This window comes from Dasypus novemcinctus, chromosome 8, assembly GCF_030445035.2.
Source record: "Dasypus novemcinctus isolate mDasNov1 chromosome 8, mDasNov1.1.hap2, whole genome shotgun sequence".
In the NCBI taxonomy this organism is placed as follows: Eukaryota; Metazoa; Chordata; class Mammalia; order Cingulata; family Dasypodidae; genus Dasypus; species Dasypus novemcinctus.
The window spans coordinates 126,905,692-126,932,338 of NC_080680.1; the positions used below are offsets into that span (position 1 = coordinate 126,905,692).

Sequence of the window (26,647 nt, forward strand, 5' to 3'; positions counted from 1 at the left end):
CAGTCACAGGTAAAAGACAGCACAACTAACCTCTACTGCCCTGGTTTTTAGAAAAATACGGGCCATCCCAACCTGGACCAAGCTTTACCCTGAACGGAGAAATACGCTTTGGGCAGGAAAAGGCAAGATGCCTTTGTTTAATCATTAAAGGAGTCTTTATGGGACCTAAACTGTTTCGACTCCTCATTTTGTTTTATCTCACAGTAAGATTTGGGATGGGTGAGGAATTTTAATAGGGAGGTGGTGAAGTCGGCGCTCGCGCGGCGGGGGCGGGGCCTGGCGCGGAAGGGGCGGGGCCTGGCGCGGCGGGGGCGGGGCCTGGCGCACGCACGGCGGGCGGGGCCTGGCGCGGCGGGGGCGGGGCCTGGCGCACGCACGGCGGGCGGGGCCGGGCCGCGAGGGGGCGGGGCGGAGGCGGGGCCGGCGCGCAGGCACGTGACGGCGGTTGCCAGGGTGAAAGGTCGGCGGCCCCGAGCGCCTCGCCGGCGGCACTTCCAACATGGCGGCGGCCGGGGCGGCGGCGGCGGCGCGCAGCCCGGGAGCCCGAGCGGCCGCGGCGCCCCGAGCCCGGCGCCCGGCCCCGGCCCCGCCCCGGGCCGCGCGGCCGCCGTGGCTGCTCGTGCTGCTGGCGGCGGCGGCGGCGGCGGGGCCCGGGGCGGGCGGCGCGGCCCGGCTGTACCGCGCGGGCGAGGACGCCGTGTGGGTGCTGGACAGCGGCAGCGTGCGCGCGGCCACCGCCAACAGCTCGGCCGCCTGGCTCGTGCAGTTCTACTCGTCGTGGTGCGGCCACTGCATCGGCTACGCGCCCACCTGGCGGGCCCTGGCCGCGGACGTGCGAGGTGAGGCCCCGAGCGCCTCGGCCGGCTCCCCGCCCCTGCCCTCACGCCCCCCGCCTAGGCCGAGCCCTAGGGCCCGGGGACCCGCCGCCCCAGCCCGCACTCAGCTCCGGACAGGGCGGCCCGCAGGTCTTGCCCCGGCAGCCTTCGCCCTTTCAGATGGAGACCCCCTGGAGCCCCCCCCCCATTCACCCTCAGGAACTCCGTTCTGGTGCCTTAGAAGCCCCCGGCTGCCGGGACCCGCGTTCCTGTCCCAAAGGCTGAGCTACCGCCTTCCCTTTAGCAGCCCCGTGTTCGTCCTCCTGGGTCTGCTTTGGGGAGCAGGCCGAGTACCCCTTGGTAGGTACTCAGAGTGAGGCCACGACTTAGAAAACCACTCTGGAAATTTCTCTAGAGAGGGGGCAAGAGACCCATCTCCAAAGCTTTTCCTGGCGAGGGTCCTCGTTCACAAGCCTTGGCTTTTGACAACTCTCACTCACCACACCGCTGGTCGTTTTCCCGCACTCTGTTGTTTCCACGTTCCTGACGGACGTGGTTAGACCGTCCCTGCGTCTAAGTGGCAGAGCTGTACTCAAGCATCCCCTGCAAGCTGCTCGCGCTCTCAAGGGGCCCTCAGGTTTCTCTGAGGGGGCCGCAAAGTCTGGCCAGGCTCTCTTGGGGAGGGGAGCTCACCTCTGGTGTGTGCAAGCTAGAGAGTTAACAAACTGTTGCTCTTTTTTCCTGTACCTTTTTTTTTTTTTAAGTCTTATATCCAACCCTGTTTGTGTTTTTCTCATATCTAAACACATTTAAGAAGCCAGCTTTGTGTTAAGCCTAAAGAGGGCTTTTCCACTTAATTGTCAAGGGTTATCTTTACGATGCGTTCTCAGCCTATTTTAGGGCACTTGGGTCTTTTGAACCTAATGGGTGACTTGTTCCTTTGATCTAATGATTTCCAAAGTTCTCACTGTCCTGTGGGAGTTGTAATTGAGATCAGAAAGGCGGAAACAGACAGAAACAAACGGAAAACTCCTCGGTGGGTGCTTTCATAGGCTTTGCCTTTAGGTAGAACGAGCACTTCAGTAATACGGAGAATTGCTTGGTTCTTGTTCATTATTCAGTGACAGAAACGCAGGTAGGCGAGTTGAAACGCAGGTATCCCTGGCAAGATTTTTAGCACCTATTTTGTGCCTGTTGGCTTTGATTTTTTTTCAGTTTAGTGTCTGAAATATAAAAACCTTAAATCAGATTCAAGTATTGCATACTGTTCCATAGTTGAACCAGTAAGAAAGAAGCCTTGAAAATTGCCCCTGAAACTTTGAATGTTTCCTCCCGAAAGTAAAACTAGAAAACCCACCGCTAACAGGTGCGATCAGCGAAATCGAGTAAGGGTACCTTCAGCGGGTAGGGCAGGAAGTGCAGGGCCTGAAGCTGAGAGAGGCGGCCGAATGCAGGGGCCCCTGTGACCTGACGCAGCCAGGGCGGGGTGGGGGTTGCGGGCACCCAGACGGAGGGTCCCGGGCAGAGCTGGCTGCCGAATGCCTGCTCTCTGGCCGGCAGAGACGGGGTGGAGGCGGAGGCGGCGCCCCACCCTGCTCCCAGAAGCCCTCAAAGCTCACCCCACACCTGCCGGTCGGACACTCCGGTGTCTTCCGGAGCGTCACTGTCCTTGGAGCGGTGGTCTTTGTCAGCCCTCCGCCTGCAGGGCCCGTGCCGGGGGCTTTCCCGCAGGGGGCGCTGTGCCCTCGCCCGCTGGAGCCCCGTCTGGTCTGTGTGTCCACAGGGGTCCCACCATCGCACTTTGTTCCCAGCTGGTCACCAGTGAGTGGGGCCTGCCGACCATGGGGCATGCACGCGGTCCTTGGCCTGGCCCCCCCAAGCCCCCCATCGATGCCTCCCTCTCCAGCTCTCCGCCCGGGGGCTTCTTGAAGACCCGCTGGTGACGGTGCCTCGGGGCTCTCTCACCTGGCCTAGCGGAGCCGTCACCAGGCTCCTTGCTTTGCTCACAGTGCGAGTTGCCTGGCAAGTGGGCGATAGGGGCAAGGCCCCTCCAGCAGGCCCCCGCCCTCCCAGCTCGGGGGACCTTAATTCTCCTAAAAGGTTTGGGTTGAACTTTCTTTTTACCTCTCTGCTGACTTGTTCCGGTTCTGGAAATGACATGTTTTTCCTTCTAAGAGGGTGGCTTAGCAAACAAAAGGCCTCCTGTTCAGTGGAGCCAAGTGTTCTTCGTGTTTATGTAGACAGGGCTTAGGCCTGTCCTTCAGCGCGTCCTGAAAGCGGTGGGCCCTGGAGCTGTGGCAATTAGCTGGTGCTGGGATGGAAGCGTGAGCCAGACGAGAGCCAGATGGAAGCCCTGGGGAGACAGAAAAGCAGGTGCGAGCCAGTGACCCAAAGGCGTGCCCCGAGGGCTCCGGAGTGCACCTCGGTCCTTTCCCGCTCCACCCCGGGAAAGCAGAGCAGCAGGGAGCAGGGCCGTGCTCCCCGGCCCGGGCCAACCCCACGCGCCCCTCCCAGCAGGGTGCCTGCAGCAAGGGGCCGAGCGGGGCTCGCTGTCCCAGGGACCCGGGGGCGCACAGGTGCATGCTGCTGGCCAGGCCTGCCTCACCCTGAGCGCCTCCGGCCCCTGCGTGGCCTGTTTGCTTGGCTGCTTGGTAGGCTGCAGGCCTCTTGCAGATCAGACACACTCGGTTTCCCCCCAGGGCCCGTGGTTTGTTCACCAAAAGGAGGAGAAAGATCATGGGAGCTGGAAGGGGGAGGGAGGTGCAGACAGCAGCGGGGGTGGGGGGCCTGGGGTGGACCCTGGCCGTGCAGTATGACCTGTTAGCCCACCAGTGGGGGTGAGGCAGAGCCTGGGGGTGTGTGCAGCGGAGCAGGAGCTGCTGGGAGCCCCCCCAGGTGGGGGGATGGGGCTGCTTACAGGCCTGGAAGTGCCCGCCTTGCCCCCCTGTCTGGGACTCGTGGGCACGGCCCTCAGAAAGGTGGTCGCAGGGCCTGGAGGCCTCCAGGGAACAGACCTCCCAGGGAGCTCGCTGGTGCGAGCCTCTGCCGCCATCACAGCAGCGTGGGGGGCGTCCTTGTGGGCGGTGTCCTTTGGGCTGCTGAGAGGCGTTGGAGCCCCGTCCAGAGGCGTGCCGCCGCCAGGGGGCTTGGGCAGGCACCAGAAGGAGCAGCCAGCGCCTGGACGGGGCTCCCCTCACCACCGGAGCGCATCCCTTCCTCGTGTCCCCAAGCCCCGGGGCTTTGCCAGCTGTTTGCTGACCGCACACGGTCAGTGCCATAGGAGCCGCTGCTCCAGCGAAACACCCTTGAGCTCTGCTGGTTGCAGCGCGGCCAGCTCAGCAGTGCCCGGCCACACGCTGGCGGTGAGAAGACCCTGAGGCCTCCCGGAGCGGAGGCTGGAAGAGCGTGTCTGGATGCTCCCGGCCAACTCGGGGCAGCGGCCACCCGCCTGCCCTCCCCAACAATGTGGCCTGAGCTTGGAGCAAATCTGAAGAGGCTGCTCAGCCCCCCGGGCCAGCCCTCGGAGAGGGGGAGCGTCTCCTATGGCCAGAGCGCAGGTGGGGTCTGAGCCACGCTGGCCCTTCACAGGGCACAGTGGCCACCGTGCCACTCTGTGCCTCCACCCTGTGCCCCAGCCAACCTCTACCCGCAGGGTGGTTTACTCTTTACCAGGACCAATTTCTAGAACTGACGCTTGACTATAAATCTGACTTTTACAGACTTTATTCTTAAAACATTTTAAGGAAAGGTGTCAAAGGTAAAATAACACCTTGACAAGTGACGTTGCAATAAGGTGTAGCTGCTATAGATCGGCGTGTGGGACTCTTCTCGCGTTGCTTCTTGAGCCTGTAGCACTTTAAGAGTGCCGAGCCCACAAGTGGACGTGAAGAAGGCTGCGCGTGGGCTCTGAGCCCCCGGCGGGCCTCAGCTGCCCGGCTGGCGCGGCTGCGGAGGAGGGGACCGCGCCAGGCTCCTGGCGTTCTCCTCGTGGTGAGTCAGGACCTAACAGGTGGGGGCGGCAGGAGAGGGGCGGTGCTGGTCCCGGAAGCCAAACCTTTGAAAGTGTTTGTATGTGGCTTGATGAGATAGACTGTTGCACCTTTTGTGTTGCTGTGAATACTGCCCATCTGCCAGGGGTACTTGCAGTTATGCTGGCGCCTGCTCAGCTGCTGACAGGCGGCGCAACCGAAAGCCTCCGTCATCTGCTCCAGCCTTCCAGCTTGAACAGGCAGGCAGAGGCCTCGAGAAGGGACAGCGTCTGCAGCGTCACTCTCCCCCGGGACGGCCGGTCCCATGGGACCGGGATGGCAGTTGACCTGGGGAGTGGCCTTGCCGGCAGGCTCGCCAGTTCCCAGCACTCTCCTGGCCGCTGCATGCACACTGGCCACGGAGCTGCCCTTGCCTGTTCTTGCCGGTGGTTTGCAGGTGAAAGTAGAATTTGAACTCTGGTCGACATTCATATCTTCACATATTCGAATATTTCTTGAATGTCCTCTCTGCCCCAAACATTGTGGTGGGCTTGCAAAACCAGCAGAGAGCCCAGCAGGCCCTGCCGGTGGAGCCTCCCCTCCAGAGCGAGAGTGCCTCCCCGCTAAGCCGAAGGATAAACAAGATGAATAGGCACCCACCAACCCGGGGACCTGGAAAAACCGGCGGGGCGATTCGAGAGGGAGAGGGAGCAGGCTGGCGCAGGGGTCAGGGAAGGCCTGGAGGAAGCGGTGGGCTAGCCTCCCGAGCTGAGCAGAGCCAGGGCAGGTGCCCTCAGGCTCGGGCGGTGGCCTGCGTCTAAGAATGTCTTTGTTCTTCTTTATTTTTTATACTAATGATACAGGTTACTCAACAAGAGACGACACCTACTTTTGTGAGATCAATGTATCTTTAAAAAAAAAATTGAAAAAAAGCAAGGTGGCAGGACGGGCAGGCGTGGCAAGCTGGTGCTACAAGATGATGCAACAAGAGACATGAGAAAAACATAACAAGAGACACAGTCAAGCAGAGCGTGAGGTGGTCAGGTGGCTCAGTGCTTCCCTCCACCACACAGGCTCAGCGCCCAGGGCCTCCTAAAGAAACAGAAAAGACGAACAGACACAGAGAGTGCACACCACAAGGGGCGGGGCGTAATTAATAAAATGAATTTTTAAAGACGACACCTGCAGCCGTGAACCGGCCCCTGTTGGCCCCACACTGCCCCTTCCCGTCCTTCCTCTCCTGAGGACTTGGGGCCGAGCCGGCGCTGACCGCTGCGGCCTGAGGAGGGACGGCTGTTGAGGACAAATGACCCGGTTGTGCTGCTTGAGGTTGAGGACAGCCTCGCTCGGGGCTGGGCTGGTCCATCTCCGTGGTCGTGGTCGTGGTCCAGCCGCGGGTGGGAGCTGGCCGCGGGCTCCAGGGCTCCGCCAGCTTAGGGGTAACCCAGAGGCTGCGACACTGGCGAGGTCCAGTGACAGGTCAGGCAACAGCAGTAGGAGGTCGCGGGCAGGGGGCTTACGGATGAGTACAGCCGCGTGGTATTGGGGAGACAGACTCCAGGTGCTGCAGACAGGGCCCGCCAGGGCTGCGCTGGCGTCCCGGGGCCGCGCGCCTGGCCCCGGCCCCGAGCTCTGTTGCCTGTGGCTCTCCTTCCTGTGGCCGTTTGTGGAGTCTGGCTGAGACCTGCAGCACTGTCACCTCCGGAGTGGCCTCCCCACTCCTGGAAATCTCTTCGCCATACCAACTCCGCTTTATTTCACGTTTCCCCCTTTTGGTCTTGGTCCTGTTCCACATGGTGGTGCTCGCTCAGTGCCAGGGAGGCTTGGCTCGTTCTCGAGGGCAGCAGCCCAAGGACGGCCTAAGCAGCGGAACGCGATGGGGGCTGTGTGTAAGCGGCGTCTCCGCGGAGCTGAGCCGATGGCTGGGGGGAGCCGCGGGCAGTGGGCGCCAGCGCCAACGGGGCTGGGGGGGCTCCTGTCTTTGTGAAGCGAGCACCATGTTTTGGGGTTGCTTTTCGCCCACCAGGGACCCTGTGAACAGGAGAGCCGCCCCCCAGGCAGCACGGCCTGGCTGGAGCCCGCCGGCAGGGCTGGGTGCCTTCTTGGGGGAGCCGGCCGGGAGTGGACGGCACAGAGGCGCACCCAGGGGTGGCCTGCCCTCACCACCTGCTTTGCTCCTGCTTGGCTTCTCAGTCCCGTTGCTCAGAAAGACTGTTGAAGACGGGGGGCCGGGACAGGATGCGGGGTGGCCGGACTGCCATGTGGCGCAGCGAGCTGCCGTCCTGTAGGAGGGCGCGCCGGTGGTCAGCAGCGTCTCCTGTTCCTGGGCCAAGTCACGGCCCCTGGCCTTCCAGCCAGCCTCGCCTCCGGCTGCGCCCCCTGTTCACTGGGATTCAGCTTTTTGAAAGGATGTTGCCAGTGGCTTGGGCGGGTTCAAGGCTTGCCTCTCCCACCTGGCAGTTTGCTGAGTACTTCCCTATCAGCAGTATAGAGTGAAGCTGCTTCTGAGCCAGCGCGCCGAGAGTGCTCTGCAGCCCTTCGGTTCCGCTGCACCGGTGGCCATTTTTACCATTCTCATGGAAACAAGCAAATGGTTAGACATTTGGGGGAAACCAAGAGTTTCTTTTCTTTTTTTTTTTTGTACATGCCGGGGATTGAACCCAGGACCTCACACACGGGAAGCAGGCGCTCAGCCGCAGAGCTGTGTCCTCTCCTCAGTGAGAGCTGGGTTTTCTGTTTGTTTTGTTTTTTAGGAGGTGCCAGGGATTGAACCCAGGACTTTGTACATCTGCTCCCTTGTCTTTTTTTTTTTAAGATTTATTTATTTCTCTCCCCTCGCCCCCCACCCCGGTTGTCTGTTCTGTGTCTGTTTGCTGCGTCGTCTTTGTCTGCTTCTGTTGTTGTCAGCGGCATGGAAATCTGTTTTTCTTTTTGCTGCGTCATCTTGTTGTATCATTTTCTCCATGTGTGCGGCGCCATTCCTGGGCAGGCTGCACTTTTCGCGCTGGGCGGCTCTCCTTACAGGGTGCACTCCTTGCACGTGGGGCTCCCCTACCCGGGGGACACCCCTGCGTGGCACAGCACTCCTTGCGCGCATCAGCACTGCGCATGGGGCCAGCAGCACACGGGTCAAGGAGGCCCGGGGTTTAAACCACGGACCTCCCATGTGGTAGGCGGACGCCCTAACCACTGGGTCAAGTCTGCTGCCAGTCATTTTCATTTTTAAGCCAGCAGTTGGACTCACATTTCAAAGAGCAGGTCCCACTTACGGGTACCTCGTAAGGCCGAGGGGGCTCTGCAGGCTGCCGGAACGCTGCGCTGTCGAGGACAGTGGGAAGGTCTTTGCTTCCCTGCGTGGGGCCCACCGCAGAGCCAGGAGTCTCGCCCCTTCCCTTCACCCAGGGCGCAGAAGCACGGCGGGGGCAGCACCTCAGTCTCTGCCAGGCAGCCGGGCAGTGGGCAGAGCATGGGGGTGGGGGGCCAGAGCCTCGGGGCTGGCAGTCTGGGGGTGATGGTGACTCTGCCCGGCCCCTGGCGAGTGGGGACACCTCCCCAATGTGCTGCCTCCCCTGAGACTCCTGAGGGCAGAGGACTGGGCAGCTTCCTCAGGTAGGATTTGCAGAATTAGAGGCCTGGGTCTTTCTTAGGAGGTCCAGGGGGCCGGGCTGGGGAGGGGGATGGGGGCAGGGGGTATCCAGTGTGGCGGCGGGCGCCGGGCTGGGGAGGGGACAAGGGGCACCCGGTGAGGCAGTGGGTGCCGGGCTGGGGAGGCGAGGGCCACGTGTGACCCGCTGGAGTTCCACTCGGTCCCAGCGCTCTGTGGCCAGCCGCCCCCTGCCTGGCTGAGCCTTCGCTGTTCCTTAGTTATGTGCAGTCTGAGACTACAGGAAGCCATGGCCTGTGATTCAGGAGCGTCGCCGTGAATTTTTTCTAATTAACCTTTTACAATGTCTCACGACGTCAGTCGGTTTCACTTAGGTAACGTAAGTCACTGGTTATTGATGGTGAAAAACATTTCTTTGTCCTTTTTCACTTGATTGCATCATATTAATGTTGGTATTTTTATAACTACATAGGAAAAAGGCATCTATTTTATGCAAAGATGGCCTTTGGGGTGGAAAAATAGCATTGTCGAGTTGCTAATACATACACACTTTAGTATTTTTGTAGCTTCTAGCAATAGTCAATGTTTTCTCTCTTCTAGACATATTTTTAAAATGAAGTTTTAGGTCATAGCCAGGACTCAGAGAAAACTCTCCTTCACAATTTTCAGCCAAATTGCAGGTTTCAACCTTTGGCAATATCATAGCCCAAGGCCACCGGGGGCCTCGGCCAGGGCTCAGACAGGTGCTTGTCAGTTCCCGTTCAGAAAGGGCTCAGCTCTGGACACGAGGCTGTGGGAGGGGGCGCAACAGCCCCCGCACGGCCCCCCCCAAGGCTGGGCCCGCCTGCCAGCCCCCGAGCAGAGCGGCGGTCCTTGCGCTGCGGGTCCCTGCAGGGCCACTGGGCCAGGACCCCGGTTGGGTGGAGTCCGCCCCCTGGGCCTGGAGGGCCCTGCGCAGGCCAGACCCCAGCTGGAGTGGGTGCGTCACCAGCGGGGACGTCCCACGCGGGTCCCCGACGGGCAGGGCTGGGACTGGCAAGTGGAGGCCGCGCCGAGCATTTGTCCTGCCTTTCCTTGTGGACCGAGCCCTGGGGGACCCCCAGGGGAGTCTCTCCCTCCAGAAATAAATCAGCAGAGCAGGAGCAGGGACGAGGACCTCCGCCCTGACGAGGCCACGTCGGGGGCAGCCGACGATGTCCCCTAAGGAGGCCCCGGCCTCCCGCGGCCGCACGGCACGCCCCCTCCAGCGCCGCCTCGCCGGGGTGCTCGTACGCAGGCCTAGATCCAAGCCCAGTTCCCAGGAAGGGCAGGGGCAGGGGTGCGGTCAGCCAGGTCCAGCCAGTGGGAGACGGCCGCTGGACGGCGTTCTTCAGCAAGGAAGGCAAACAGGAGAGACGCGGGGGAGGGGGAGCAGGATGAGAATACCGCGCAGCAAGCGGCCTCCTGGTTCCTGCCAGCTATTTAAACATAAAGGAGACCTCAGGGAAATTAGAATCGGGACACTTAGCTGCTTGGTGACGCCAGGCACACACAGGCTGTGGTCAGCGTGAGAATGGTGCGAGTTCCTGTTGGGGACACGAGTCTTTACCTCTTTGAGTTGCGGACCGACGGATAAGATAGCATGGCGCTGCCTGCGTTTGCTTCAGGAGAGTTCTGGGACGAGCGGGGATATGGATGAAACAGCACCAGCCCCGAGCTGACAGTTCTGGCACTGACACAGGGGCACGCGGAAGATTCCTGGACCTAACATGGGGGCACACGAAGTTTATTCTATTATTCTCTTTTTTACTTACATGTTTGAAATTTTCTGTATTAAAACCCGAAAAATGAAGATAGAAAAGATATTTAAAACCTTGTTTCTTTTCCACTCCCAAGAACGGCAGTGTCCTCGGGTCTGAGGGAGGTGTTTGGGATGGTTTCCCCAGAAACCACGTCGTGTTCTCGCGAAGCGTGTCCTGGGCTTGAAAGGCCAGGGTCGGGGGCCGCCTCGCCTCGGAGTGAGTGCCGGGGGTGCTCCAGCAAACGGCCCCCGCGTCCGCTTTACCTGCAGGCGCGGGCTGGGTGGGCCCGCGGGAGCGGCCCGGCAGCTGCGGCGTTGGCCGTGCCGCGTGGCCAGCTCAGCAGAACGCAGGCTGCCGCAGCGTCTCAGGGACAGGAGCGGGTCTGCGCTGCCATCAGGGTCTCCCCCTTCCCCAGCGCGACCAGGAGCTTCCGTCCACGCAAGGGCTTCGTTGTTGCCATGAAGGCCGCGTCGTGCACCGACTTCCCACAGCAGCTGCGGCCCACGTGGCGCCAACACGCCCGGTGCCCACCACACTGAAGGGCGTGCTCATGCCTTTCAGACTGGGCGGCCGTGATCCGCGTGGCCGCGCTGGACTGCGCGGAGGAGAAGAACCACGACATCTGCCGGGCCTACGACGTCCACTTCTACCCCTCCTTCCGGGTGAGTGCGCAGGCTGGGCCGCCGGCGCTGCAGGGCGCTCGTTGCTTTTGCTTTGGGAAGCGCGGTAGGAGTCGTAGTGAAGTCCAGCCACCGGTGGGGAGCTACGGGCGTGTGCACACCACGGCAGAGCCGGCCTCGTGCCTGCGCAGGCGCGGCCAGCGTGAAAGCCTGCGCAGCCCGCGCGGCTGGTGCAGCCAGGGTGCCCGTCCGCTCTCCGCGTCCCCAGACTCGGCCGGGCCGGGCCGGGCCGGGGCCCAGTTCCCGTGGGGGGGGGGGTGCGGGGGAGGGAGGAGAGCAGGGGTTGGGCGACACGCTGTAATCTACTTGCTCCCTTTTTGTTTTGTTTCTTTTTTATCGTTACTTTGATTCCTACGCTCCAGACCCACTGAGCACCCCTCTTGTTTTGGCGTGAGTTGCCTGTTGGTCTCGGCCAGGACTGTGCCCCTGGAGGGCAGGGACAGCCTTTGGCTGACCTCCGTCTCCAAGGAGGCGTCCCGGAAATGGTGACCACGCGGCTCCTCGCAGTACCTCTCGCTGCCCTGGCTCTTCAGAGAGCTCTGGCCTCCGCCCAGCGCTGTGCCCGCGTGCCTGCGCGGCGAGCTGCACGTGCGCGGGTGCCGCTGTGGGTGGCTTGGCCGAGTGACCCTGGCTGGGCAGTGGTGCCTGTGGTCACCGTGGGCCGCTGGGACATGGGCAGGCCCCAGCGCAAGGGCTCCTGAGAGCAGAGGGGGGGCACATCACCGCACATCTGAGCTGATGGTTGGGGCGTGACCCCTGCATGCTCCCCGCGACCTGCTCCCTGAGGAAGCCCCGGAGCCCTGGGCTCTGCGGCGCCGCGCCGACGGCGCCCCTACTTGCCCTGCCGTGCTGACCTGTCTCCAGCTTTGGGCACCATCGCGCTGTGCTCTGGGAGCGGCAGGGCTGAGAGGCACCCACCTCGCCAGGTGTTGCTGTGGGTCCTGCCCCTTCTCTGCGGGTGCTGGGGGGGGCGCCGTCACCCACCGTCCTCCTCGGCTGGCTCGCCCTGCCCTGGCCATCTGCAGGGCCTGTGGGAGCGTCTTCACTGCCCGTCACTGGTCTTTTCACTGTCTTTAATGTGTCTTTTGATGAAGCAAGGTTTAAATTTTAATATAAAACTCCTTTTCATCTGCTTAAAATACTTGTCAGTGTCTCTCAGCCTCCCCGTAAATCTTGCCCGTTGTTAGAACTACCCACCAGGATACATATTTAATCATCTTTTATGATTCTGGCCTCATCGAATTGTCTCATTTCTAACCCTTTGGGTCAGAAAATGTAAATAATGGCGCTCTGATGGCTCCCAGCTGCCCTGCTCGTAAATCTGGTAGGGAGGGCTGGTAAGCAGAGGCGCACCGGGGGTGGCACGGCCCAGGGCACAGCCTTGGAGGAAACGGCCTGCCGCGCGCTCTGTAAGGCGATGCGCTCTCGCTGCTTAAATATTAAACGTACCCACAGATGCCCACACAAGGCTGTCTCTTACTTGTTCTGTGTTTTCCCTCTTAGTATTTTAAAGCATTTACGAAGGAGTTCAGCACTGGAGAGAATTTTAAAGGTAAGGACCCAAGCTCACGCTTTGTTCCCCTAGCGTCACCCCTAGACCTGCTGACAGGAGGACAGCCCTGGGTGATGAGAAGGCCCTGCCCCGGCCGGCCGTGCTCGGCGCTGGCCGCCTTTCTGTCGGGGGTTCCAGCATTAAAAGTGTCACCAGGAGCTTTTATTTTGTGTTTTGCCTTCCTGGGTGAAACGGTAACGAGCGCTTTTGAAAAGGAAACTGTTTGATAGAAGTGTACCGTGCAGCTCCCAAGGGCACAGCAGGCAGCCCAGGGAGGGGATGGACTGTCTACCCGGGTGCCCTCCGGCCCCACAGGTGACCGCTCACCTGCTTCCCCTGCTCACAGGTCCGGCCTAATGGGGCCACGCGTGTGTTTGTGGGGCCGTTGCGCCCCCTCGGGAGAGCCGGACAGGGCCCACAGCCTGCTGGCCAGGGCCTGGAGGGGGGTGGGCCGGCAGGCCTCTGCTCCCGTGGGGGCGCGGGTGCCATGGCGCTTCGGCTTCCAGCAGGGCCTGACCGAGAGGTGCAGACGGTGAGGCACATGATGGTCGACGCCCTGCAGAGCCACCCGGAGGCAGACAGGCCCCCCGCCTGCCCGGCCCTGGACCCCGCTCAGTAAGTGCCGCCACCCAGGAGGCGACAGGGCGCACAGCGGTGCAATTTCGTAAAATAGGGATTTACAGTAAGTGATGAGCAGTTGTAGCTAACGGCCAGCTCGCTGTTCTGAAGGTGCTAAAAGCCTCTCTTCTCTTTAAAAGGCCCAGTGACATCCTCTCTCTGTTTGACAACCCTGGAAGCCGCTACGTGGCTGTCTTGTTTGAGAGCAGCAGCTCCTATGTTGGCCGAGAGGTACGGCGTCAGCGCGCGACCACACTCCCTCTGCCGAGGCCCGTGTCGTGTGGCCGAGCGCGCTCCTTCCGCGGGAGTAATCGCTATGGCTGGATTAGTTTGCTCACATATTTAGTTCTCCCTTGTTGCAGGAATTGCAGTTAGTTCACTGGTTTTTAGGGAAAACTGTTAGTATAAATGTGCCTTCCAGGATCAAACAGGAAGAGGCCTTCAGCCTGGCCAGCCTAATCCCGTGTTTGCTGGGAAGAGATGGTTTTACAGCAGAGCCAGCTCCGGGCACGTGGAGAGTGTCACTGCCCGCCTGCAGGAGCTTTGTTTGCTGTGTTCATCACTTGAAATGGTTGCTGTTTGCATGGTTCTTTTTTATTTTTTGAAGATTTATTTTTTAATTTATTTCCCCCCCCATTCCCCCGTTGTCTGCTCTCTATGTCCACTCACTGTGTGTTCCTTTTTGTCTGCTTGTTTTCTCACTAGGCGGCTCCAGAAACCAATCCTGGGACATTTCAGAGTGGGAGAGAGGCGACTGCTCTCTTGCACCACCTCAGCTCCCTGTTCTGCTACGTCTTCTTATTTTCTCTCCTCTGTGTCTCTTGTTGCGTCATCTTGCTGCGCCTGCTGTCTGTGTCAGCCGGCGCTCCTGTGTGGGGCTGCGTTCCTGCATGGGCCAGCACTCTGCATGGGCCAGCTCGCCGTGTAGGCCAGCCTGTCCTCACTGGGAGGCCGTGGGCATCGACCCCTGGGCCTCCTATGTGGTAGACAGGAGCCTGTCACTGAGCTACAGCCGCTTCCCTGTGTGGTTCTTGAAAGCACTGTTCTCACGAGGAAACGTGGCTGTGCATCCCTTCCCCACGTGCCGTGGCTGAGCCCTGCCTGGGCATCTGAGCAGTGGCGGAGTGTCTTGCCCACATCCCTGCGTCTCTGCACCGGCCCAGCCGGGCGCCCGCTCGCCCTGCCTCTCCTCCTCCCACCGCCCGGTGCGTGTCCCTCTTGGCACCTGGGAGATAGCCGTGCTCCTCGCCAGGAGCTTGTGGGGTGCACAGCTCGGGAGGGGGCCATGCTGGTCCCGTGGCTGGCTGGGCCCTCGGGGGCCAAGGGGCTGTGACCGCGGCCACAAGCAGTGGGGGGCTCCCAGGCCCATGGGGACTCACGCCCTCCTCTTCGCCTTCTCCGGTGGCCTCGCTCCCTCCCTCGTCTCAGGGGCAGTGCCCCCCATGCCACCCGGGGCCCATGGGCACACAGCGGCCAGGAGGAGGAACCCCCTAGAGGAGATGGAGGCGCAGGCCGTACTCCCCCACCGGCTGTGTCGGCCGCCTGGGGCTCACGGCTCCGCGCAGGGGCAGGGGTGCTGCTCCTTGGCGTGGGCTCGAGCACCATGGGGCGCCCAGCGAGCTGTGGCCAGCCCCCAGCAGGGGCACCAGGCCCGGAGGGGTGCAGCAGCTGGCTCAACTCGGGGTGCAGCCAGTGCCCTCTGTTCAGAAATGGGCTGGTCTGGTGCGTTCTAAGAAGGCCGAAGAGAAGCAAGTGCCGCGCAGGCCGCCCCGGCGGGGCAGGCAGGGAGGGCGCAGCTCAACCTCCGTCCTGCCCTTGCCCCCTTGCCCCCAAGATGCCCGCACCGCGCCTCGGCCTGCGCTGCAGCACTTAGCTGGGCCGACATAGGGCTGCGCGGCCTGGCAGGGTCTCGGCCAGCGCCGGGAGCAGGGACACGGAGCCCCGTTAGGAGAGGATGGTGGAGCCCACCGTACGCGTTGCCCCGGCCCAGCGGGCGCTGGCGGGGTTGTCATTTCCACCCATGGACACGTGTCCAGTCGCCTGAAGGACGGTCGCAGCCACGGTGTGACGGGCTGGCCTCCTCAGCCGCGATCCCCCTGCGCTGTCGCCGCGCACGTGGGGCCTCTTTCGCACGGCGGTTCCCGCACAGAAGGAGGCTGGCAGCGCCCCGCGCCCGCGGGACCCCGGCTCCCGGTGGCCTCCGTGTCGGCTGCGCGCAGCTGGCCAGTCTGTTCCGTGACCATTCCTGGGAACACCTTGGCGAGCTGCGGCGGCAGTGGCGCTCTCCTTGTCACAGGTGATTCTCGACCTGGTCCCGTATGAGAACATCGTGGTGAGCCGAGCGCTGGACTCGGACAAGGCATTCCTCGAGAACCTGGGCATCTCCTCAGTGCCTTCGTGTTACCTGGTGCACCCCAACGGGTCCCGTGGAGTCGTCGCCGTGTGAGTGGGGCTGCACCCCGGGGCCTCGGCTGGCGTGGACGCCAGGGGGTGGGGGACGAAATCGCGGGGTCAGCCGACCGCATTCTCAGCCGCGGGCCCCCGCTGCGGGTTCAGGCGAGGCATGGACCTGTGAGTGTGGCTGGCGCAGGGTGGCCTGGGTGGCTCTTGTGCCCCGTCTCGTAGCCCCCGCTGCTGCCAGGACAGCAGGACCTCCTGAGGCCGCCAGCCCCTCACAGGGCACCCGAGCGCCCCGACAGGAGCAGCTCAGCAGACAGCGGGACAGAACGGGCGTGCCGGGGGTCCCGAGGCAGATGGGCGCTGGCCTTCCAGCCTGTGGTCGGCGGCCGCAGTCTGCTGGCAGTTTTTGGCTGGCTTGCCGTGTCGCAGCTGGGGACGTAGCAGTGAGGGGACGCCGGCCCTGGTGCCTTTCTCCACGTGGCAAGGTGTCCCCAAGCCTGGGCCTGCGGGGCCCTTCGGTGCTTCTGCTCTGTAGATGGGCCCTGCGGTTGCCAGGAGGCCTCATCTGAGGGGTGGTCCTGCTTGTGCTCCGTGGCCGCGTGGGAGGATTGCCCCGAGCCCCTGGGTGGGGCTGTGGGGGCTGCTGCTGAGGCCGCAGCTCTGCGGACCCACCAATGGCGCTTCCTCAAGAGAGGGCCTTTCTGGCTAGAAGGAAGACGCTGGTTTAGTGCCAGGAGCACCATGAACGCAGCCTCCTGACGGAGAGGAGCGCTAGCGTGCTCACAAGTAGCGCCGCCGGGCCTCGGGCAACGAGCAAGTCGCCCCGGGCTGCATTTGAAGTGCCCGGTGCTTGCCACCTCCACTTGGCCCGGGGCGCACGGGGCTGCCCGAGGCCCGCAGGGCGGCACCCTCTCCTGCCCCCTCCCTGGGAGCTGCCCGGGACCCATGGGGCGGCACCCTCTCCCACCCCCTCCCTGCAGAGGCCCCTGACACGGCGGGTGGCAGGCACCTGCAGCGCTGCGGGGGCCTGTTGAGAAGCACCCGGGAGGGGCTGGCATTGGCAGCTGCTGGGCCTGCTTCGTGGTGCGTCCTGAGGTCCCACTGACAGTGTTCTTAGCTGGTGCCTGTGATACGCTGATGCTGCCTTCTGTGGCGCCTTTGGGGGAGGTGCAGCCACCGTGCGCAGCCCTGTGCCCAGCTCCCCGCACCCAGCTCCCCGCGCCCAGCGCTGCGGCAGTGCCCACCGGCCTCGGTGACCCTCCCTCTCCTCGCAGCGGGAAGCCGCTCCGGGCGTTCTTCTCCTCATACCTGAAGTCCTTGCCGGACGTGCAGAAGAGGGCGCTCCCGCTGCCCGAAAGGCCGTCTGAGGAGGAGCACGCCAGCCCCGCGGTCTGGAGGGAATTCGACAAGCAAGTATTCCCTCTGGATGCGGAGCCGGCCCGCCTGCCGGCGCAGGGACCCCCACGGCCTGGCCCCGGGGAGGGGGTGCGCGGGGGGCGGGGCGGGAGGCCCGTGGACAGCGCGGCTCTCGCAGGTCCAGGCTGCACGCGGCCGACCTGGAGTCGGGGCTGCACTACCTGCTGCGGGTGGAGCTGGCCGCGCACGCGTCGCTGGAGGGCGCCGAGCTGAAGACGCTCAAGGACTTCCTCACCGTGCTGGCCAAGGTGCGCCCGGGCACTCAGAGCGCAGCAGGCTGCACCGCCACCCTCAGACTGCCTCCAGCGCAGTGAAAGCAGCAGCCGGCGCCGCGGGCCGCAGGGCGGGGAGGGCCTGCCTGAAGGGCCGGGGGCGAGGGGCCTCGGGCCAGGGTCAGGGCGCACCAGGGGGCACGGGCGGCTGTCGGAGGGGGAGGCGCCTTGCTGAGAGGTGACCCCTCGGCGTGGGAGGGGTGCCCCCACCAGCTCTGGCATTTGGAACTGCCGGTGGATGAGGGGGTGGAGAGCCCTGGAGCCCTCAGGGTCAGAGGTCAGCGGTGCTGGGGGCCCTGGTCTCGGGAAGGAGCCGAGGGAGGCAGGGTTTTCCCGGAGCAGGGAGGAGTCAGTGTGGGGGGTTCTCGTGGGGTCCCGAGTTCAGCCTTTGGGTGGCTGCAGCTGCCTGGAGCAGCTCCAAGGAGGAGGCGAGGTGGGTGGTCCCGCGGTGGGTGGGGAGGGCGCGGAGAGGGCCCACGAGGCGGCAGCTGCCCGCCCTCCAGGGGGTTCTGGGCACGTGGGTGGGGCAGGGGGCGGCTGGCCCGGCAGTTTTCGGGGTTGAGTGTACATCCCCGACAGGAACTTCTGGCTCTGGGCTGGGGCCAGCAGCGCCCCTCCTCAGTGGAGGGTGCTTATGTCCTGCAGGGCAGGGAGGCAGGCACCCCTCGCCGCCCCGGGGCAGACCAGGGCCCCCAGCCCCCCTGGCCCCAGGCCCAGCCCTCCTGTCTGACCCCCTGGTGGCCCGCAGGCGTGGGAGCAGGACCGCCCTCCTGTGCTCGAGGCCGAGGCCCTCCTGCCAAGCGGGAGGCCTGGGGGAGCGGCAGCGCGTGGCCTGGGGGGCGGGTTGCCCTGGGCCGGAGTTGCAGGAGCAGAGGGAAGGGAGCCGATGCCTGGCAGCCCGGCAAGCTGCAGAGCCGTCCACGCCCCTGGCCCGCGGGGCCTCCCTAACTCGGGGCCCTTCCTCACGCAGCTGTTTCCCGGCCGGCCGCCCGTGCGGAAGCTGCTGGAGACCCTGCAGGAGTGGCTGGCCAGCCTGCCCCTGGACAGGATCCCCTACGACGCTGTGCTCGACCTGGTCAACAACAGGATGCGGGTGAGCCAGGCGGCAGCCCCGCGGGCGTCCTGTTTCCATGGCGACCGGGGAGTTCTTCCCGGGGCGTGTGGTCCTGTCAGCACCTGCAGAAGGCTTCGGTTTAAGGACACGCCACCAGAAGCGGCGTGGCAAGGCAGCCTGGGGAAACGGGAGGCGTTCTCAAGCAGTGCCGTGCCGGGCTCTATTTTTAGTGAACTCATCTAAATTTCTCACTCCACAACTGATGTTTACGTCTAAAGAGTAAGCGACAGCCCACGGGAGCTGCTGCACAGGCGCATCGCCCACCGAGCTCCTGCCCTGCTGGCACTGCGCTGCTCACACGGCGCGGGCGAGTCCTCGGGCCCTTGGCGCCTGCTTCCGCGCTGGCTGCTCGCAGCTTAGAGACGACCTGGCCCCCTGCCTCAGCCTTAGGGCTACGTCCCCTCTGAGCGCAGCGGTGGTGCCGTCCGGGCCACCTGCGTGGTGCCACGTGGGGACGCGTGTGCAGTGTCGAGGCCGCCAGGCCGTTGAGCCCCTTGGGGCCCCACGCTGTGAGCCAGTCGGGCCACGGCAGGGCCTCTTATCAACCCCCTTGCCTGTCGGTTTGAGGGAAAGGTGGGGTTCCCCGGTTGATGCCCGCACTCCCCGAGGTCCCAGAGGCTCCTCCCTTCCCCAGACAGAGGCTAGGACAGAACGAGCTGTGGTTCCATCTCCTAAGATACCAGAGTTACCTTTTGGCCTTTCCTACTTTCCCAGATTTCTGGAATATTCCTTCCTAATCACATAAAGTGGGTTGGATGCCAAGGAAGCAGACCTGAGCTGAGAGGTTACCCGTGCTCGCTCTGGAAATTGTTCCACGTCTTGACCGTTGGCGCTGGGACACACCCAAAGGCGCTGGCCGGCACAGGTAAGCTGCCCGGCCGCCGGGTTCCGTGGCGCAACGCCCATGCGGGGTTTGCTCTGCCCTCCGTGGGCAGCGCTCTCGGGCCTGGGGCCCTTGCGGAGGAGGCGCGTGGGAAGGTCTTCCCGGAAGCTGCAGCTCGCCCACGCACGGGCTCCAGGAGGCTGCGGTGTGAGCTCTGCCTTCCTGAACTTTCCGACGTGCAGGGACTGACCTGGGAGAGGAGAGGGCCACGGCCGCAGGGCTTTGAGAAGACTGGGAGGGGTGTGGTCTGCCGGGATTGGCGTCTGTGGTTGCAGTAAAGACGAGCCACGTCCGGCCGCCTGCAGAGGCACACGCGCAGCCTCCCATTTTCGCCGAGGGTCTGCGGGCCGGGTCCGGCTGCCCACAGCCTCCGTGCGGGAGGCGGCCAGGGCAGGTGTCAGCCCAGCGAGCTCGCAGGCGGCCCCGGCTCCGCTCCTCGGGGCCCTGGTCCTCACTGGCGGCTAGGGGCACCCCAGGCCTGCTGTAAGTGCCACGGGGTCCCTCCCAGGGCGCCCCCAGGGACGGCCAGCCCCTCCGAGCGTGCACAGCAGCCTCCCCAGAGCGGCAGCTCTCACTACCGCGTCACAGGAGAAGAGGGTCCTGCACTCCAGGGGCGCCGGCTGCAGGGGGCTGCGCGCCTCCAGAGGTTAAAAGGCCAGAACTTCATTACCAGGCAACGTGACGCTGGGACTGCTGAACGTGCTCTCCATCTGGATTCCGTTCTGTGTGTACGTCCCAGTTTAAATCCTCCTAGCAGCCAAGGGAAGGATTCCTTTTCTAGTCTTCTTGCTGTAAGTTAATCCTCTTGGTCAGTAAGGTTTAGGTTACGTGAAGTTTCGTGGAGTCTCTTGAAGCACGTGATCCCCGTTCTTGCCGTGGGATAGTTACACACGCTGTCGCAAACTAACCCGACGTGGCGCCGCCGTCCGCCTGCTCGGGCTTCGGGGCGTTGGCCGCATGGGTGGGCTCGGCTGGGTGGTACTTCTGTTGGTGCCCCCGGCTTGCTCCCAGCAGTGATCCGTGGGAGCTGATGGGTCTCGGGCCCCAGGGCCTGGCCCCAGCTTCCTCGCATGGCAATGTGTCCAGGAGCCTCGTGGCCTCATGCCCACCCCAGCGCGCTGGTCAGAGTTGGGCTCCAGCCCAGCCCAGGTTCCTGGTGGGCGGCAACAAATTCCTGCTGGTGGGAGGAGCCCCCCACTGCTGGGGGTCACAGCCAGCTGGGAGACCCCCCCCACCACGGCTCTAAGCCTAGGGAGAATGGCTCGGAATTAGAGGATAGCGTGTTTGTCGGGAGAACTCTCAAAAAAACCCAAGTCAGAGCGTTGGCACTGCCTGGGTTCACACAGGCCAGGCCGCTGACCCGTCTGTCCTGGAAGCCATGCGTGTCCGGGGGCGGGAAGAGCCTCCCGCCTCCCGTTCCTCCCGAGGGGCCGGGAGGAGGCTCAGCCCCCAGGCCGGGGCCGCTGCGGGAGACCACACAGGCAGCAGAAAGGCAGCGCAGGGCAGCCGGCCTCCACGTCCCTGCCCGACGCGGCATAAGAGAAAGCAGCGAGTGTCTGAGGAGCGCCTCTCGCGCCCGAGAACTGGGTCAGGCCGAGGTGCCGGATTTGTCTCGGAGGTTTCCTCTCCTTAACTGCCTTCTAAGCCCCAGCCCTCCCCACAGGCAGAGCTTTGCGGTTCTTGTCCACTCTAAAGATTAGGCGACCCGACTGTGCAGTGGTTTGGTCGGGAGCACAAAGGAGGATTAGCTGGTGGAGTGCAGCAGATGTTGCCGGAAGCCTCCTCGGCTGGGTGGAGAGGGCAGAGGGGCCGTGCTGGGGTCAGAGCCCGGGTGGCTCATCCCCTGGCCGAGCACTCAGGCCCGCCTGCCCTTGGCATCGCTCAGAGCCAAGGAGGAGGGCGCCGGGCGCCGCCTCGGGTCCTCATTCTCATGCCTCAGAGGCTGCCCCTGCTGCCGCTTCCTGGCACGTGCTGCTTCCTGCGCCCCCAGTGTTGTGGCTCCAGCACGCCTGCATCGGTGCGCCGTGCCCCTGTGCCGTGGCGGCTGTGCCTGTGAGTGTGGCTGCAGGTGCCGGCACGTTCTCTCACGCAGTGGTCGAGCCTTTCGAGAGAAAGAGCGTATGCCCCTTGCCGGCCGCCCCCGTGCATGGCCCCCGGGTGAGGGCTGGCCGCAGGAGGCCGCGGCGCTACAACCACGGCATCAGTGGCACGGGGCTGGGGGCAAGCCACATTCACTCTCGGACTTGGGTTTTGCAAGTTTCAAAGTAAAAAAACCCCACAATTTCCAAATACGTAGCCACCCCTGCTCCAGAACCACATTTAGGGAGTTGCTTGGAGGCACGTGAGCGGTAGCCTGCAGGGGGGCACATCCCCGGGAAAAGCCCTGGCTCGTGAGGTGACACACTGCCGGGCTTTGAGGCCGGGGTGGTGCAGCCGGCAGCGGGGGGTCAGGGGGAAGCGCGTGCTGCGTGGAGGGCTCCCGCCTGCTCTCCTGGTGCTCTGGGCCTGCAGCCGCTGCACGTTAAAAATGGCGCCTCTCTCCCATTTTTCTGCGTGCGCCATCACGTGTCGTGAGACGGGCGGCCTGAGATGCCTCAGGCATTGAGGAAACGCTAGCCCTTACCGCGTCCAGGCGCCTCAAGTTAGAGCCCGTCTTTCTGTCCGCGGGTGCACATCTGCCCTCGCAGCTGTGCGCCGGGCACGGCCTGCTCCCCGCAGGCCCTCCAGAGGCGCCCTAAGTTCTGGTTCTGTGCAGCAAACCTGCTGCCCGGCCCTGACCGTCTGTGTCCCCGCAGGTTTCGAGGACGACCCCCAGGCAGTGCTGCAGGTCATCAGGAGGTACGTGCGCACCTTCTTTGGCTGTCGCGAGTGTGGCGAGCACTTCGAGGAGATGGCCAGAGAGTCGCTGGACCTGGTGAAGACCCCGGACCAGGCCGTGCTGTGGCTCTGGAGGAAGCACAATGTGGTGAACAGCCGCCTGGCAGGTGAGGAGCCGCTGGGCCGGGCCCTCTCGGGGCAGCTCCCGGCCTCGTGGGGGTCTGCCGTGACGCCCTCGCCCTCTGCCCTCTGCCCTCCGGCAACTCCCTGGGCCTCTGGCAGATCTGACACGGGAGAACACAGGCGGTAAGGAACTTCGGTGTCACTCGCGGGCCCGCAGGCGCAGACCAAGTCCATTCGAGCAGTTTTATTTAAAAAATCTAAATAGGGCACGTGTTTTTTCTTAGAGTTAAGAAATTTAAACCATTCCTAAATCAATGGCAGATTAAAAATTAGGCTTAAAAATAATTCCACTGGGAATAAGTCTTAACAGAAAGTAGAAAATGCTGCTAAACTCTTGGTTTTTATTTAATCCACTGTATTATAAAAGCAGACTATAAGTAAAGCACTAAAGAAAATTGCTTTTTCTTTGCACTGAAGCTTGACTGCCGTCTCGGGCTGTGGGGCTGCAGGCACCGCTGGCGTTGGCCGCGATTTATGTCCATCCCAGCTGTGTTAAGGCGCCTCCAGCGCAGCCCAGCACAGGGCCCCTCGGCCCCCAGGTGCCCCTTCCCTCATGCCGCAGAGGCCGCGGGGGCTCTCCCCGTGCGCTCGGCACTAAAGCAGCCAGACCCAGGCCCCAGCCGGGCTGCCCCTTTCCGGAAGGCCCTGCCCTCAGCCTCTGCGCCCCCGCCCCCTGCCTGCGTGCGCCCTCTGCGTGGCTTCACAGGAAGGGGCCTCCTTGCCTGGGCAGGCTGCCCTTAGGGTCCTCGCGTGCCCCTCACGGCCCCCAACTAACGCGGTGGCGTTTCCAGCAGCCCCAGCAGCTTCCTGACAGTCACATTCACGTCACTGCTGACGGCAAACCAAGATGCAGAGGCCGCGTGTGGGCCGCCTGCGCAGCGCCTCCGTGCTTGGCGTCGCGGGCGTGTCCCTGGGCCGGAGCGTCGGGTGGTGGGTCCACCTCCCCAGCGAGGGCGGCGGCAGCCAGGAGGAGGTGCGGGTGCTCCAGCCTCAGGGCCTCCCGCAGACGCGCTACTCTCCCAGACGCATGCAGCGGCGTCTGGTGGAGGGCCGGGGGTGGCCCTGGTGCTGCCTTTAAAAACGCGGCTGCGCGGTGAGCGTAAGGCCTCGCTCCCAGGCCTTCCACCTGCGCAGGCTGTCGCCCAGGTGCACGAAGGGGCATGGCTGGCCAATGGTGCCGAGGGACTCTGGTGCCGGCCCACAGGGCCGACCTAATGAGCAGCCGTGGGGGCGCGGGCACTGTTGGGTCGACCGCTGGCAGTTAGACTGACGCGCTGGGAAGCAGCAGAACTGTGGGTGCGGTGGCGGGGGGCACGTTTGCAGTGAAAGCTGTGTGTATACATGTGGGGACAGAAAGTTCCAGAAGGGCCTGCTCCCGCCGGTAAGGTTAGAGCAGACCCCACGCCTCCCGCCTGCAGGCTGGTGGGGAGCATGCGTCCTCGCAGCTCCTGCGGCTTCCGGGCTGGGGCGGGTGCTGACGCTCTGTGGGCCGGAGCATGGAGTGGCCGGGCAGCGGGTGTTGGGAGTGGGGGCTGCACCCCAGGGCCAGGGGTCCCCGTAGGGTGAGTGGAGGGGCAGGATGAGGACCATCTTCCCCTGCTTGGAGGTGCAGGGCCTGGGACCCGCCAGGCGGCCGGGGCAGGAAGTGGCTCCTGGAGGTCACCTTGGGCAGGTGGGCGCCGAGCAGGGCGGGCTGCGGAGACCTGGCAGCGCCCCGGGGAGCAGGGGTGCCGTGCGCCTCCTGCCTTGGCGTTGGGCAGGCCCTGCCCCCTGGGCACCGGCTTTCGGCTGCCGCCCAAGGAGCGCCGTCTTGGGCGGGGCCTCGCGGAAGCGCCATCGAGGCTGACTGCGGCCCCTCTCCCTGCGCCCTCCCCCTTCTCTTTCCCCCAGGCCATCTGAGTGAGGACCCCAAGTTCCCGAAGGCCCCGTGGCCCACCCCAGACCTCTGCCCGGCCTGCCATGAGGAAATCAAGGGCCTGGACAGCTGGGACGAAGGCCACGTGCTGGCATTCTTGAAGCGGCACTACAGCAGCGCCAACCTCGTGGCCGCCGGCTCCGCGGGCCCAGGGGATTCTGGGGCAGGAGGACACGCTGCCCCCAGGAGATCCAGCGGCCCCCGGGGCAGCGAGGGCCTCCGCCCCCCCAGCGCCCCGGGCGCCGGCCCCCGGCTCTCGGAGCAGTGGCGCGGCGGCCCCGCGGCGGAGCAGGAGGCGGGCGCGCCGCTGGGGAGCGGCTTCTCCAGCGTGGACATGAGCCTCTGCGTGGCACTCTACGCGGCCTCGTCCCTCGTCCTCATGCTGGTGTGCTTCCTCTTCCGCGTGCGGTCGCGGCGGGGGCGGGCCAAGCTCCTCCATCCGCCCGCGTAGCGCTGGCGTGGGGCGAGTCCGCTCGCAGACGGTCGCCGTGGGGCCGAGGTCGGCGTTTCCGTGGAGAGGTCTGCTCCGGGCGCGCTCGGCCTGCGTCTTCCACGGGCCCTATGGAGAAAGAACCCCGGTTCTCTTCACGCCCGTGGGTGTGAGGACGGCGCTGGGCTCCGCCCCGCAGGACACCGCTGCCCGCACCCCATCTCCGTGCGCCGCCCAGCGCCCGCTCCTGGTGCCGGGCCCCGCTTGCGCCACGGCGAGGGGCTGGTGGCCGGCCGCTCCTTGGCCGGGGCTCAGGGAGCAGGCCTGCCCGGTGGTGGCCTTGCCACCGCCCTGCGTCCCTGGTCCCTGCCGATGCGAGGGCCGTCTCCCTGCGACTCGGCGGCTCGGGCGGGAAAGAAACGCCCTCGAGGGAGCTCGGAGCAGGGCGGCAGCGCTTTCGGTTTCATGGAGAGCTCCAGGGACACTCTCCGTCGCTGGCAGAGTCTCCAGGGCGGGGCCTCTGCTCATCCAGGGACGCGGGCAGGGAGAGGGCCTGGGCCTGGACCCCAGCGGGTGGGCAGGCAGGTCCTGGGGGGGTCGGGGGAGGGGCAGCCTGCTCCAGGGGTCCTCAGAGCAGCAGCCTTCATCGTCTGTGCCCGTCATCGTGGGACACTTGGTGACGCGCCCGCAGGGCCCCGTTGTGGCACAGGATGGGGCTGACGCCCTCTGGGCACAGGCAAGGCGCCCGTGGCCCCTCGGGAGCAGGGCTGGGTGCTTGCTAGGCCAGGCTCGATCCGCCTGAGGCTGTGTTTCAGGCAGGGCTGGGGTCGGCCCCCTCCCCAGCTAGGTCAGCTCTCTTTCACCTTTTGATGTTTCAAACACCTGGTTTATAGAACCCCAAAAAACCATTTAGGGCAAATTTGCCTCTGAAGACTTAAACCAAACCGCACTCTGGGATGCTTGCGTCTGGACCCTCCGCAGCTGCCGGTTTGTCTCAAGCGTAGCTTTATCTGGGTAGAACGCAGTGTTCAGCGATGCCAGCCAGACGCCAGTGGGTCGGGTGCCCGAGCGTGGCTCCCGGTCCTGTGTGTTGGCTGCCCGCTGTGCTCCTGTGTTTACTAATCCAGCTGATCTGGTCTATTCATAAGACGGCCGCGGCTTCCCGCTCCGCCCGCCTGAGGAGGCGGCTGCTTCCACCTGGCGCCCTCCGCGGAGCACAGGCGAGGAGGCGGCGGCGAGCCCTGCTGGCCGTGGCCGCGGGGGCTGCAGGGCCCGCTGCGTCCTTTCTCTGCACGGGATGTGCTGCTCCCGCCTGTGGGCACTCTCCCCAGGTGCCGTTGTCTTTTGGAGAACAGGAGCGTGTCCTGGTCACTGGCTGTGTCTGGCTTGTCAGCAGGAAAACCAGGTGGATTTACACACCATCGAGAGGGAACGCTCAGGACCCCTAATGCCGCGTCCAGCTCACGTCAAGGCCTCTGCTCCCGTCTTGCCGTCTTTAAATGCTGCCACGTGTGCCATCCTCCTTGCAGCCTTTACTGAAAGCCCATGGGAAACACAGCTGCCTGTCGATGTCCTCGTGATGCTGCAGTTTGAGGTGGCTCGGTTCTGGAGATGAGAGTGGCCTCGTGGGGCCGAGGCTTCATGGGTGTCCGGTGGCCGGGGTGTTGTGAAGGCGCGTGGCGGCCAGGAGAGCGCCTTGGGCACACGCATGAACCCGCCGTGCCGCCTCCCACGCTGCCCCGTTCAGCACCCAGCGCTGCCTGCTGCCAAAGGGGAGGTATATTTTTTAAATTTTTAAATATTTTGAGGTATCAAAACAGTATAATGATTCAGTCATTTAAATGTTTATTTATTTTTAATGGAAGTATTTTGATGAAAATGAAATTAACATTTTGTATTTAAGTAAACTATAATTTGCGCATTTTAAAAATAAAGAAATCTGACCTTTGGAAAAAATGGTAGTTCTTTCGAAAACGTGAACCAGCTGGAGTATGGCGAGAGTCTGGGGTGCCGGCTGGAACGGTCCTGCACTTTGGGGCTCGTGGGTGCCTGAGTGTCCAGTGCTCCTGCTGGACCAGAGGCTTTGGACGACAGCCCAAGAGGGGCGGGCGCTGGTGAGGGGGCCTCCTGGGGCTGCAGGGCCAGCCTGAGAACCCCCAGGCGAAGTGGGCGCCAGCCCCCCCCCCCCCCCCCGCCTGC

At 63.9% G+C, this 26,647-nt stretch overlaps 1 protein-coding gene across 1 annotated transcript; it reads left to right on the forward strand.

The window, feature by feature from the left end:
- The first annotated feature begins 499 nt into the window (after positions 1 to 499).
- QSOX2 (quiescin sulfhydryl oxidase 2) lies at positions 500 to 26,404 on the forward strand. Its single transcript, XM_058302733.1, has 12 exons — positions 500 to 839; positions 10,730 to 10,830; positions 12,352 to 12,400; positions 12,910 to 13,015; positions 13,159 to 13,249; positions 15,315 to 15,460; positions 16,693 to 16,827; positions 16,953 to 17,082; positions 18,077 to 18,199; positions 18,935 to 19,085; positions 21,899 to 22,087; positions 23,994 to 26,404. Exons 1-12 carry the CDS (start codon positions 500 to 502, stop codon positions 24,467 to 24,469), a joined length of 2,037 nt encoding a protein of 678 aa, XP_058158716.1. The 3' UTR covers positions 24,470 to 26,404.
- The last annotated feature ends 243 nt before the right edge of the window (positions 26,405 to 26,647 follow it).